This window comes from Oncorhynchus keta, chromosome 2 (genome assembly GCF_023373465.1).
Source record: "Oncorhynchus keta strain PuntledgeMale-10-30-2019 chromosome 2, Oket_V2, whole genome shotgun sequence".
NCBI lineage: Eukaryota > Metazoa > Chordata > Actinopteri > Salmoniformes > Salmonidae > Oncorhynchus > Oncorhynchus keta.
This window is the reverse complement of record NC_068422.1, coordinates 56,785,149-56,798,646: the sequence shown is the minus strand read 5'-3', so window position 1 is coordinate 56,798,646 and position 13,498 is coordinate 56,785,149. Positions and strand designations below refer to the sequence as shown.

Sequence of the window (13,498 nt, the reverse complement as noted above, 5' to 3'; positions counted from 1 at the left end):
TTAAGCATTTAGACAATTGAGACATGGATTGTTAAGTGTGGCATTCAGAGGGTGAACAGGCAAGAGAAAAGATTTAAGTGCCTTTGAAAGGGGTATGGTAGTAGGAGCCAGGCGCACCAGTTTGAGTATGTCAAGAACAGCACCGCTGCTGTTTTTTTTAATGCTCAACAGTCTCCCATGTGTATCAAGAATGCTCCATTCAAAAGACAACCAGTCAACTGCCGAAAGCATTGGAGTCAACATGGGCCAGCATCTCTGTGGAACGCTTTCAACACCTTGTAGTGTCCAAATTGAAGCTGTTCTGATGGCAAAATGGAGTGCAACTCAGTATTAGGAAGGTGTTTTGTACACTCAATGTATGTAATGCATTGTCATTCAAAGTTTAAAGATAACATGTTTACTTTGTAAACCATACAAAAACCATGTCTCTGTTGCTAACAAACAGTCATGGGTATGGGTGGTAACTACAATTCTCTAGAAAACAACTCTGTGAAATATGCAAATAAAAAGTTGAGAGTTCACCCAACCTAAAATTCAAAGTTGAGTGAACATACAATTCGACTTCAGAATGTACAGTTGAAGTCAGAAGTTTATACATACACTTAGGCTGGAGTCATTAAAAACTTGTTTTTCAACCACTCCACACGTTTCTTGTTGACACTATAGTTTTGGCAAGTCGGTTAGGATATCTACTTTGTGCATGACACAAGTAATTTTTCCCACAATTGTTTACAGACAGATTATTTCACTGTATCACAAATCCAGTCGGTCAGAAGTTTACATACACTAAGTTGACTGTGCCTTTAAACAGCTTGGAAAATTCCAGAAAATGATGCCATGGCTTTAGAAGCTTCTGATAGGCTAATTGACATAATTTGAGTGTACCTGTGGATGTATTTCAAGGTCTAACTTCAAACTCAGTGCCTCTTTGCTTGACATCATGGGAAAATCAAAAGAAATCAGCCAAGACCCTGGAACAAAATTGTAGACCTACACAAGTCTGGCTCATCATCAACGCCTGAAGGTATCACGTTCATCTGTACAAACAATAGCACGCAAGTATAAACACCAAGAGACCACGCAGCATCATACCGCTCAGGAAGGAGGCGCGTTCTGTCTCCTAGAGATTTGGTGCGAAAAGTGGTGCTAAAAGTGCAAATCAATCCCAAAACAACAGCAAAGGACCTTGTGAAGATGCTGGAGGAGACAGGTACAAAAGTATCTATAGTCACAGTAAAACGAGTCCTATATCGACAAAACCTGAAAGGCCGCTCAGCAAGGAAGAAGCCACTGCTCCAAAACCGCCATAAAAAAGCCGGACTACAATTTGCATGTGCACATGGGGACAAAGATCATACTTTTCTGGTCTGATGAAACAAAAATAGAACTGTTTGGCCTTAACGACCATTGTTATGTTTCGAGGAAAAATGGGGAGGGTTACAAGACGAAGAACACCATCCCAACCATGAAGCACGGGGGTGGCAGCATCATGTTGTGGGGGTGCTTTGCATCAGGAGGGACTGGGGCACTTCACAAAATAGATGGCATCATTAGTAATTGAGAATGATGTGGATAATTGAAGCAACCTCTCAAGACATCCGTCACGAAGTTAAAGCTTGGTCGCAAATGGGTCTTCCAAATGGACAATGATCCCAAGCATACTTCCAAAGTTGTGGCAAAATGGCTTAAGGACAACAAAGTCAAGGTATTGGAGTGGCCATCACAAAGCCCTGACCTCAATCTTATAGAAAATTTGTGGGCAGAACTGAAAAAGCGTGTGCGAGCAAGGAGGCCTACAAACCTGACTCAGTTACTCCAGCACTGTCAGGAGGAATGGGCCAACATTCACCCAAATTATTGTGGGAAGCTTGTGGACAGCTACCCAAAATGTTTGACCCAAGTTAAACAATTTAAAGGCAATGCTACCCAATACTAATTGAGTGTATGTAAACTTCTGACCCACAGGGAATGTGATGAAAGAAATAAAAGATTAAATAAATCACTCTCTTCTATTATTCTGACATTTCACATTTTTAAAACAAAAGTGGTGATCCTAACTGACCTAAGACAGGGATTTTTTACTAGGATTAAATGTCAGGAATTGTGAAAAACTGAGTTTAAATGTATTTGGCTAAGTTGTATGTAAAACTTCCGACTTCAACTTTATGTAGGTTCAGCTATATGCCCAAATGTTGAGCAAACTCACAAACCTATTGCAGCTGGTTGCCTTACACTTACAGTTAGTTGTACATTGAGTCAACTTCAATGACATTTTGTTGAACAGACTTACAATCCTATTGCATCTGGTTGCCATACAATTGTACATTCAATCAACATATATTTTTTAACAGTGTGGTACTACAGTCATACCTGTCTCACAGTGACGTCCCGTAAAGCCTGAGGGGCAGATGCAGGTGTTGGGCGACACACAGGTACCTCCGCTCCTACACCCCTCCTCGCAGAATGCTGGAAAGAGAGAGAGACAGACAAAGTAGAGAGAGAGACAGACAAAGTAGAGAGAGAGAGAAAAGAGAAGCAGTGAGAGAAAGTGAGAAAAGGGAGAAAAACAGGGAGAAACAGCCAGTGCAAGAGTTTAATTCTCACACATCAATATCACAAACACAATCCTACTCCTTCTGTTCTATTTAACAGCTTTGGTTTTTGTGGCTCAAATGACCAGTCCCTCACTGTGCATTACGTCCACCACACACAACCGTAAGAAGCCCGGCTCGCCGGCTTGGCCCTGGGCATGGAATGTGAGCCGCCTAGTGGGCCACTTTTGCTAAGCAGAACTGCCGCACGCAAGCACAGGTGTAAACCCATTCTAAAAATATTGCCCTCCAGCATTTTCCAATGTCACCATAGCTCTCCATGGGGAGGAATAGTTTTAAGTTCTATGCATTATCAGTAAGGGGTGAGACGGGACTTTGTGGCTCCCACTTTGTGTGTGTGTTGTCATGTGTGTGTGAGAGAAAACGTGGCTGTGTGTGCCCATGTGCATCATGTGTGTGTGGATGTGATCTTCACAACCCCCCAGGTGATGGATTGCAAAGCACAATGTGAAACTAACTGTGACTTGTGCTGTGATTGTACAAGACGTGATCGCTCGTTCTCAATTTTGTATGGTTGGCCTTAGTAGAAAAGTTTGACAGTGTGCAGGTGTCCATTTCTTTCAGTTAGTGTAATTAATGACATGATTTTAAGGATGAGTCTAAATTGTCAAAACACTTTATTTATATTTTCTTTATTTAACTAGGCAAGTCAGTTAAGAACAAATTGTTATTTTCAATGATGGCCTAGGAACAGTGGGTTAACTGCCTGTTCAGGGGCAGAACGACAGATTTGTACCTAGCCAGCTCAGGGATTTGAACTTGCAACCTTTCGGCTGCTAGCCCAACGCTCTAACCACTAGACTACCCTGCCCACCAAGTGATGTATGTGTGTGTGTGTGTGTGTGTGTGTGTGTGTGTGTGTGTGTGTGTGTGAGAGAGAGAGAGAGAGAGTCAGAGGCCAACACACAAAACACAAACACATAAGTCCCCTCGCGTATAAAATGTGCTAAATATACAAACTGATGCATAAGTGCAATAAATAACCATGCAGCACCGTGCCAAAACCCATTAGTGCTGTTAATTTGACTGGATCCCCTTATAAAGAAGTTATTTCAGGCACCTCATTAAGAGCCTGATTGTACTAATACACCTCACAATTAAAGAATGAATTAGACTGAGTCAATATAAGTGTATCTTCTTCTCTAATTATCATTTTATTGCAATCAGCATAAAGGATAAAGGGGGTGTAAGGGAGAGATTCTCCTCCACAGCAGCTCCAGTGGCCTTCAGCTCAACCATCCCACTGCCTAACTGAGACTGTTGCTGATTCACTACTTTTGGAGACATTCTTATAACCACAAATTGGCTATTTGACTTTCGATTAGAGTCCAAGTTTGCCTTCCAGCACCAGGTGGTATAGGAATCAACCCGGCTCCTTGTTAACTGGCCTGTTCATGCTTGTTGAGCATCCAAGGATCCATTTGGGATGCGGGAACATCGAAGACGGTGTGCTAAAGGAAATTCCTGTAATTTCAGGTTCCTCCAAATCCACCAAATGAATAACAGCATTACAATTCCACGCTAGGAAATTGAATTGACTTAATTAGTGCTGGGATGACTGTCGCACATCCCTTTAATGTGCTGTATTAAGATCGTCAGCCCTCTTCATAACGATCCTTCTCTGATTGGGGGCAGAAATCTCATTAGGGGGACGAACGGAGCGAGCAAAGCCAAGCGTGACCGACTCCTCTGTTCAAATAAAATATGTCAGAGGAGAGCATGGTCACATGTTCCTGGATACATTATCATGAATACAGTCATCAGTGCTAATGGAGGCGGTCATTTAGATAATGGACGTTAAGCACCTTACTCTGAGCCTACATGCTTTGGCAGGTGACACCTCAGTAGTGGTGTTGTCAGGAGGAGACCTACATGGTCTGAATACCTACAGTTTTATTTTATTATTTTTTAATTTATCCGTTATTTTACCAGGTAAGTTGACTGAGAACACGTTCTCATTTGCAGCAACAACCTGGGGAATAGTTACAGGGGAGAGAAGGGGGATTAATGAGCCAATTGTAAACTGGGATTATTAGGTGACCATGATGGTTTGAGGGCCAGATTGGGAATTTAGCCAGGACACCAGGGTTAACACCCCTACTCTTACGATAAGTTCCATGGGATCTTTAATGACCTCAGAGAGTCAGGACACCCATTTAACGTCCCATCCGAAAGACAGCACCCTACACAGGGCAGTCACTGCCCTGGGGCATTGGGATATTTTTTAGACCAGAGGAAAGAGTGCATCCTACTGGCCCTCCAAAACCACTTCCAGGAGCATCTGGTCTCCCATCCAGGAACTGACCAGGACCAACCCTGCTTAGCTTCAGAAGCAAGCCAGCAGTGGTATGCAGGGTGGTATGCTGCTGGGTACCAGTCAAATGTATGGATACACCTAGTCATTCAAGGGTTTTTCTTTATTTGTACTATTTTCTGCATGGTAGAATAACTACAAAACTATGAATTAACACATATGGAATAATCTAGTAAGCAAAAAAAGTGTTAAACAAATCAAATTATATTTTCTACTTGAGATTCTTCAAAGTAGCCACCCTTTGCCTTGATGACAGCTTTGCAAACTATTGGCATTCTCTCAACCAGTCACCTGGAATGCATTTCAATTGAATTTCAGGTGTGCCTTTGTAACAGTACTCTTCTTCAGTCATCGACACGGAACTCCAATATGTAGCACCAGTCATGTAGCTTTATTCTGATAGGAACGACACAAAATTGCACGTCATGCAATGCACGTCTCACCATCCAACTCTGCACTCACGCACACTGGTTTGGTGCTTGTTCACTGGGACGATCCTAACTGGAACATCCCCCCTCGTAAGCAAGCTACGCAAACCAGCCAATAAGATGCCACGTTGAGTAGGTGAAGGCAAGACAAACTCAAACCAAAAACCCATTGGCTTAACAATAAAGTGGCAAGGGGAATCACCAATATAACCCTGTTACACCTTGTTAAAAGTTAATTTGTGGAATTTCATAATGCATTTGAGGCAATCAGTTGTGTTGTGACAAGGTAGGGGGGGTATACATCCTTGTAGCATCCGCTACAAGACCATGGTGCTTGCCTACGGAGCTGTGAGGGGAACGGCACCTCAGTACCTCCAGGCTCTGATCAGGCCCTACACCCAAACAAGGGCACTGCGTTCATCCACCTCTGGCCTGCTCGCCTCCCTACCACTGAGGAAGTACAGTTCCCGCTCAGCCCAGTCAAAACTGTTCGCTGCTCTGGCCCCCCAATGGTGGAACAAACTCCCTCACGACGCCAGGACAGCGGAGTCAATCACCACCTTCCGGAGACACCTGAAACCCCACCTCTTTAAGGAATACCTAGGATAGGATAAAGTAATCCTTCTCACCCCCCTTAAAAGATTTAGATGCACTATTGTAAAGTGGCTGTTCCACTGGATGTCATAAGGTGAATGCACCAATTTGTAAGTCGCTCTGGATAAGAGCGTCTGCTAAATGACTTAAATGTAATGTAAATGTAATGTAATGTATACAGAAGATAGCCCTATTTGGTAAAAGACCAGTCCATATTATGACAAGAACAGCTCATATAAGCAAAGAGAAACGACAGTCCATCATTACTTTAAGACATAAAGGTCAGCCAATATGAAACATTTCAAGAACGTTGAAAGTTTCTTCAAGTGCAGTCGCAAAAAAACATCAAGCGCTATGCCGAAACTAGCTCTTATGAGGACCACCACAGGAAAGGAAGACCAGGAGTTACCTCTGCTGCAGAGGATAAGTTCATTAGAGTTAACTGCACCTCAGATTGAATCCCAAATAAATGCTTCACAGACACATCTCAACATCAACTGTTCAGAGGAGACTGAGTGAATCAGGCCTTCATGGTCAAATTGCTGCAAAGTAACCACTACTAAAGGACACCAATAATAAGAAGGGACTTGCTTGGGCCAAGAAACACCAGCAATGGACATTAGACTGGTGGAAATCTGTCTGTTGGTTCAATGAGTCCAAATTACATTTTTGGTTCCAACCGCCGTGTCTTTATGAGATGCAGAACAGGTGAATGGATGCTCTCTGCATGTGTGGTTCCCACTGTGAAGCATGGAGGAGGAGGTATGATGGTGCTTTGCTAGTGACACTGTCTATGATTTATTTAGAATTCAAGGCACACTTAACCAGCATGGCTACCACAGCATTTCTGCAGTATTGCCACTTTGCGCTTAGTGGGGCTATCATTTGTTTTCAACAGGACAATGACCCAAAACACACCTCCAGGCTGTGTAAGGGCTATTTGACCAAGCAGGAGAGTGATGGAGTGCTGCATCAGATGACCTGGCCTCCACAATCACGCAATAGTTACAGTGAAGCATACAAAGACATTCTAGACGATTCTGTGCTTCAAACTTTGTGGCAACACTTTGGGGAAGGCCCTTTAATGTTTCAGCATGATAATGCCCCCGTGCACAAAGCGAGGTCCATACAGAAAGGATTTGTTGAGATCAGTGTGGAAGAACTTCACTGGCCTACATAGAGCCCTGACCTCAACCCCATCGAATACCTTTGGTATGAATTGGAACGCCGACTGTCGGCCTAATTTCCCAGCATCAGTGCCCGACCTCACCAATGTGTGGCTAAATGGAAGCAAGTCCCCGCAGCAATGTTCCAACATCTAGTGTTAATGCCCATGACCTTGGAATTAGATTTTTGACAAGCAGGTGTCCCACATACTTTTGGTCATGCAGTGTATTTGATTTAGAATTCGAATTTTAAGACCCCCTTGAAGTATCAAAATAAAATACTGTATGTAAAAACTGTATTTGGCCTTACTGCTATTACCCCATACAAACGTATAGGACAACAGACTCACTACATGGAACAACACCCCCAAAAAAAAAAATTAAGTTTGTTCTGAAGTGTCTATCCTATATCTGAGAGACAAAAGAAAGATCAGGAAACATTTAAGTATTTAACCCATTATTTTTTTTTTACTTTTATAAATGTATTCAAATGCTATGGGGGGACATTCAGATGAGTCTTGTGAGGCCTGTCGGCGTCCTAGAGCAAAACATCTGGCAGGTATGTGTTCCTGAGAGTCTCATCTTTCCACAGAGAGGACATAATATGCCAAACTGTTTGGACACTAAAGACAATTTTGTGAGAAGACCAATTTTCGGGTTGTCACATGGTGTGACAAACACAGATCTAACTCTGTCACCTTTCACTGGAGACGCAGAAGTGTGATTTAAGTGGATATCTCTAGCTTAAACTGGCAGCATCATACGAGACGACCGGGTCAAATCGGTCCTATGTTGTAAAATTTGGAATTGTGTTTTTTTGCATTGGATAAAAGTAGAGACTCAGAGCTACAAAACGGTATAACATACACTACAGTTGAGGAACAATGGGAAAGTAACTTTGCTTCGAAAGTTGATAAACTTGTCAACTCACTTTTGAGAAAATGGCCTTTGAATGTTTTGGTACTACTACTGGAGAGCTCTTCTTTGTCTACACCCATTCAGCATTGTTCACATCCTCTTAAGCTTTAGCCCTGCCCATCTCTTTAAGGGTTGATCTGAGAATTCTGTACTAACAGCAGCAGTCAAGCACCCAAGCTATCTTGCTAGCTACTTCCATACATAAATGAGCTCACTGAACATTAGTCGCCCTAGGAGAGCTGGTTAGGCTGTTATGTTATCCAGAGAAATGTTGACTGCAACTGTGCTGTCAGATTGTCCTTTAGTAAATTCATAGCGTTTCGCTCTCGGCTCGTTCAGAGCGCACAGTGGATGCTCTGGCCGATGAATATAGGGTTAATCTGAACGTTCTGACCTCACAACGGCAGTCAAGCACCTAAGTTAACTGGCTAACATTGGCTAGCTTGCTATCTATTTCCAGTCACATAATGAGAGAACACCTCACTCTAACCATTTTACTGGCCCTTGCAGAGCTGGTTAGGCTGTTTTAATTGTTATTCAGAGTGTTGGTGACAAACTGTGCTGCTGGCAACAATAAAATTACACTTTTTTGCCAATTTTTACTGACATCGTCCATAATCAACGGGTGTTGAGCGTTTGATGAATGTACAGTTATTCTGCGCTCTGGCACACTTAGACGAGAGTCTTTTGTTAAGACATGTAGCTAGCTAGCTAGGTAAACAATTAACCATAATCCCAACTCATGACGTTACTACCCTGCATGCATCTGCAGGTAGCTAAGCAACCAGGTTCAATATTAGCTAGCTGACATTAGGCTATAACTAGTCAAGCAAATGTCTCTGAGATAAATGTTATGTTAGATAGTGAGACAGCCAGCTAACGTTAACTAGCTAACAGTACACTAACTTGAAATGAAACCACTTTCTGTCAAAATCAGAAAGGTGTAATATGTGACTCGATTCAGGAAACTAGGTTTAAGTCGCAAGTCACGACTTCACAGGAGAGCTATCATTTTGCAACATGTGCTCATAAGTGTAGGGGTATTGTCAATAGTAATCTTGTGCACATTTACCTGAATTTTACTGTTAGCTCTGCAACTTTAAATCCAAATCAGGAAGCCTATTGTGGCTAGCTCATCAAGTTATATAGATTGTGTTACCATGGATACTCAATTTTGTCTGTCACATACCCCGAATACAACAGGTGTAGTAGACCTTACTGTGAAATGCTTACTTATGAGCCCTTAACCAACAATGCAGTTTTAATAGGAGATCTGAATCTTGATTGCCTTCCACAGATCACTTTAAGAATATCTTTCTTGAGCTCTACTTGACTGGCCTGATAAGGAAACCCACTTGGATTCATGTAAAAGCCCAGCCAGAGCCCAGACCTGAACCTGATAGAACAGCTCTGGAGAGACTTGAAAATAGCTGTGCAGTAACGCTCCCCGTCCAACCTGAGCTTGAGAGAATCTGCAGAGAAAAATTGGAGAAACTCCCCAAATACAAGTGTTCCAAGCTTGTAGCGTCATACCCAAGAAGACTCAAGGCTGTAGACGCTACCAAATGTGCTTCAACAAAGTACTGAGTAAAGGGTCTGAATATTTATGGGAATGTGATTTATCTGTTTTTTTATTATAAATCATCAAAAAATCTAAAAAGCTGTTTCTGTTTCGTAATTATGGTGTATTGTGTGTAGATTGAGGGGGAAAAAAACAATTTATTCAATTTTAGAATAAGGCTGTAACGTAATACAATTTTGAAAAAGTCAAGGGGTCTGGATACTTTCGAAGGCACTGCATGCAGAGAAACAGAGCACAGAGAAGGCTATTGAATAAAACACGTCTCCGGATTACATCTTCAAAACTAAGGGCATCCGTGACAGAAGGAAAATGTAAAAAAAAAAAATAAAATGTTTTAAATTCGAGCCGGCCAGTCACGATTGTTAAGATCTTTTTTGTTTCTCGCCTTAGGTGTTCCTTCATGACCTATATTATTCAGAGCTTTACTCTACTTGCTGCATCCCAGAACCTTGTTTGGAACTTGATTTTTCTCATCCATTTTTACCTCTCTGGCTGATAAACATGCCTCTATCAAGGGACTGAGTCCCTACTTTTTGTATATAAAGCAGTTCTTCAGAGATTCCCCCACTACCTCAGCTCACGTATTAACTGGAGAGCCATACATTTTCAGACCCTCTCTCTGGACTGGTTGGGTCTCTACTTACCTGTAGAAAAATGCTTATAGATTTTATGCCCTTAGCTCATGCAATAGCCTTAAGGCCACCTTGAAATGTAATTCAATGTTCTCCATTGGACAGTTTAGTTTGAGTTTAATTAAGGGAGTTGATATGTGAGAGTTGTATTTGTTTAGATTAATATTTACTGTATGTTCATAGGGCTCCCTTGCAAATGAGGCCCACCCTGTATAATTAAAAGTAACATAAAATGTTTTTGTTATTCACCCAATGTTCGTGGGTCTGATGTGTTTTTAAAACAATTTACGTAAAAATAGTTCACACTTAGATGTTAATTAACATAAATTACAAGCAATATAGACAGCATACATGGTTAATATATGCCATTTACCTCTGCTTGATCACATTTATCAATGAAAGCGCTTTTTGTATTTTTTAAAATGAAATGTGATTTTTGTAAACAAATTATATTAGTCTCAAATAGAATCACATTCTATTTTAAAGTTCGGCAACTCCAACTCTCCTTGACACGCGCACACTTATTTAGCAAGTTTTCAGATTTTACTCACTGTTTAAGTTTTATAAAAACATTCCTATTTTGTTTTTGTATAATTTAGTTTTAGTGTTATTAGTGCCCTATAAAATCAGTTGTCTAATTCCGTTTAGTTTTTTTCCAAATTTCATTTTTCCAAGTTTTTAAATCTTAAAAATCATTTTTATTTATTTATAGAAAACCCCCAAAATCTGATGTTCTAAGTCCACAACAATGCGTAAACCACATCAGGAAATGTTTGACGTCTCTGAAAAATCTAAGAGATCTACATTTTTCATTCACCTGAGCACCAGCATTGAGACTTGTTTGGCTACCATTTGTTTTGGAACACATACAGTTGCAGAGTTTGTAATTACACTGGTTTGATACAAAAACTCCTGATATCATTATACCTGGTAGGCTACATTGTAGTTAACATTTAATTGATAAGGTTTTTGGTTATGCTTTTCCATCTACCAGAAGACTGTTATCATTATCATCATTATCATCGTCGCTAATGGCTACACAAAGTGGTAGAATAACGCGCACACACACACACAGACAGGGGCATTCCTGCATTGCCTCTTCAGAAAGTTTAAGGAAAATATAAATCACTGATGCATTTTGTTTGTCTTTTGATAATCTTGGGCATATTAATACATTTTCTAATAAGTTCAATACATTTAGTGGATTTCCTACTATGTACAATACATTTGTTTTTTATTTCATTTTAATGTCTGTATTTCACCAACGTTCTCAGCATTGCGGAGCTTTAGTGTTGTAGGTTGTGTTTCTCCCCTATTAGCTAGTTAGTCGTCTCGGAAATCCACGACCTAGAGCAACAGGTCTGGGGAGGATGTCAGACCCTATTGGACATTTCGGAAAATAAAAGTTGTAGGGAGGGTCCTCTTCCGATCATGAGTTTGGATAGGCAGGCCAAGCCTGAACAATCTAACGGTTTCTGTAGCCTGTAGGCAAAGCATTTGCCATGGTGATGCAGGTAGCTGATGCAAACTAGTCACTTGTGAAATGCACTCATTCAAAATAACCTCCCAGTTCTCCAGCTTACTAGCTAGCTAACTACTACTTTGTGTCCAGTGGGGATGTTACCGCTAGGGCAACAAGGGGATAAGGGGGTGACAGTCACTGGTTAAGGCTTCCCTGTTCTGACTCCTCCACTCTGTCTCAACTGGTACAGGTACTTGTACAGACGTGTAGCTGGAACATTGGTACATAGTGGGATGCAACCCATCTGTCTAGACTGAAATACTAGATAATTAGTCATAGTGATACACAAGATAGGCCTATTTGAATTATCACCATCTCCTGGCAGCATTTACCTACAGCCCAAGATGGATTACAAATGAATATCCAACTGTGATCTGCCCAACGATGCCTCTCTACCAGACAAACAATGCATTTTGTGCACGCTTTGACAACAACAACGTCGAGTCGGGTGTTAGGGCCATCACCGATCCAGAGGACTGGGTGATCTCGCTCTCCGAGGCCGATGTGAGAATGGTGTAATGGGCATCGTCCTCTTCGTCTGAGGAGGAGTAAGGATCGGGCCAAAGCTCCGCGCGGTAAGGGTTCCTGATGATTTTTAATTAAAACTCATAACACTAAACAGAAAATAACAGCGTGAAATTACAAAACTGAAACAGTACCGTGTAGCCCAAACACACACACGGAAACAAACACCCACAAACCAAAAGTGAAACCCAGGCTACCTAAGTTTGATTCTCAATCAGAGACAACTAACGACACCTGCCTCTGATTGAGAACCATACTAGGCCGAACACAAAAACCAACATAGAAAAACAAACAGACTGCCCACCCCAACTCACGCCCTGACCATACTAAGCTTCATTACTGCCACAATGATTACTGCCCTGTAGCACTAACTTTTGAAATCATGAAGTGTTTTGAGAGGCTGGTTAAGGCACTAATTTACTCCACCATCCCAGCCACCCGAGACCCTCTCAAATTTGCATACCGTTCCAAGAGATCCATAGATGACGCAATCTCAATTGCTCTCCACACTGCCCTCGCCCACCTAGACATGAGGAATACCCATGTGAGAATTGTTAATTGACTACAGCTCAGCATTCAACACAATTATCCCCTCTGAGCTTGTCACCAAGCTAAGGACTCTGGGTCTGAACACCTCCCTCTGAAACTGGATCCTGGGCTTCCTGACAGGCCGACCCCAGGTGGTGAGGGTAGGCAACGTCACCTGCACCACACTGACCCTTCTGGTATTTGGTACTTTATTAGGATCCCCATTTGCTGTTGCAAAAGCAGCAGCGACTCTTCCTGGGGTCCACACAAAACATAATACAGAACATTAAGACACAAGAACAGCTCAAGGACAGAACTACATACATGTTTTGCTGTTTATTTGAGCAATATGAGATGGAACGGTGTTCCATGAAATAATGGCTCTATATAATACTGTACGCTTTCTTGAATTTTATCTGGATTTGGCGACTGTGAAAAAAACCCTGGTAGCATGTCTGGTGGGGTAAGTGTGTGTGTGTCAGAGCTGTGTGTGAGTTGATTGGGTCTTTCTCACATGCTACAAGTGAAGACAGACAAATCGGGGACACAACTGCGCGCATCCTTATCCAATTCCGAAGTGCAAATTGAAGATATTGGAAGAACTGTCCACATTTACTTTTTGTCAACAACAGAATGAGTAGGCCCAATGAACAGCAAAAGCACTTGCCAATCACATG

The 13,498-nt window shown here is 41.7% G+C and overlaps 1 protein-coding gene across 2 annotated transcripts in view; it reads right to left on the bottom strand.

The window, feature by feature from the left end:
* Window positions 1-13,498, bottom strand: part of LOC118402851 (protein kinase C-binding protein NELL1-like) — a 387,979-nt gene that overhangs the window by 39,164 nt on the left and 335,317 nt on the right. For both annotated transcript variants that reach the window (XM_035801186.2, XM_052478791.1), the window contains one exon: window positions 2,371-2,466. In XM_035801186.2, coding sequence (XP_035657079.2) covers window positions 2,371-2,466 — 96 coding nt within the window. The remainder of the gene's footprint in view (window positions 1-2,370; window positions 2,467-13,498) is intronic.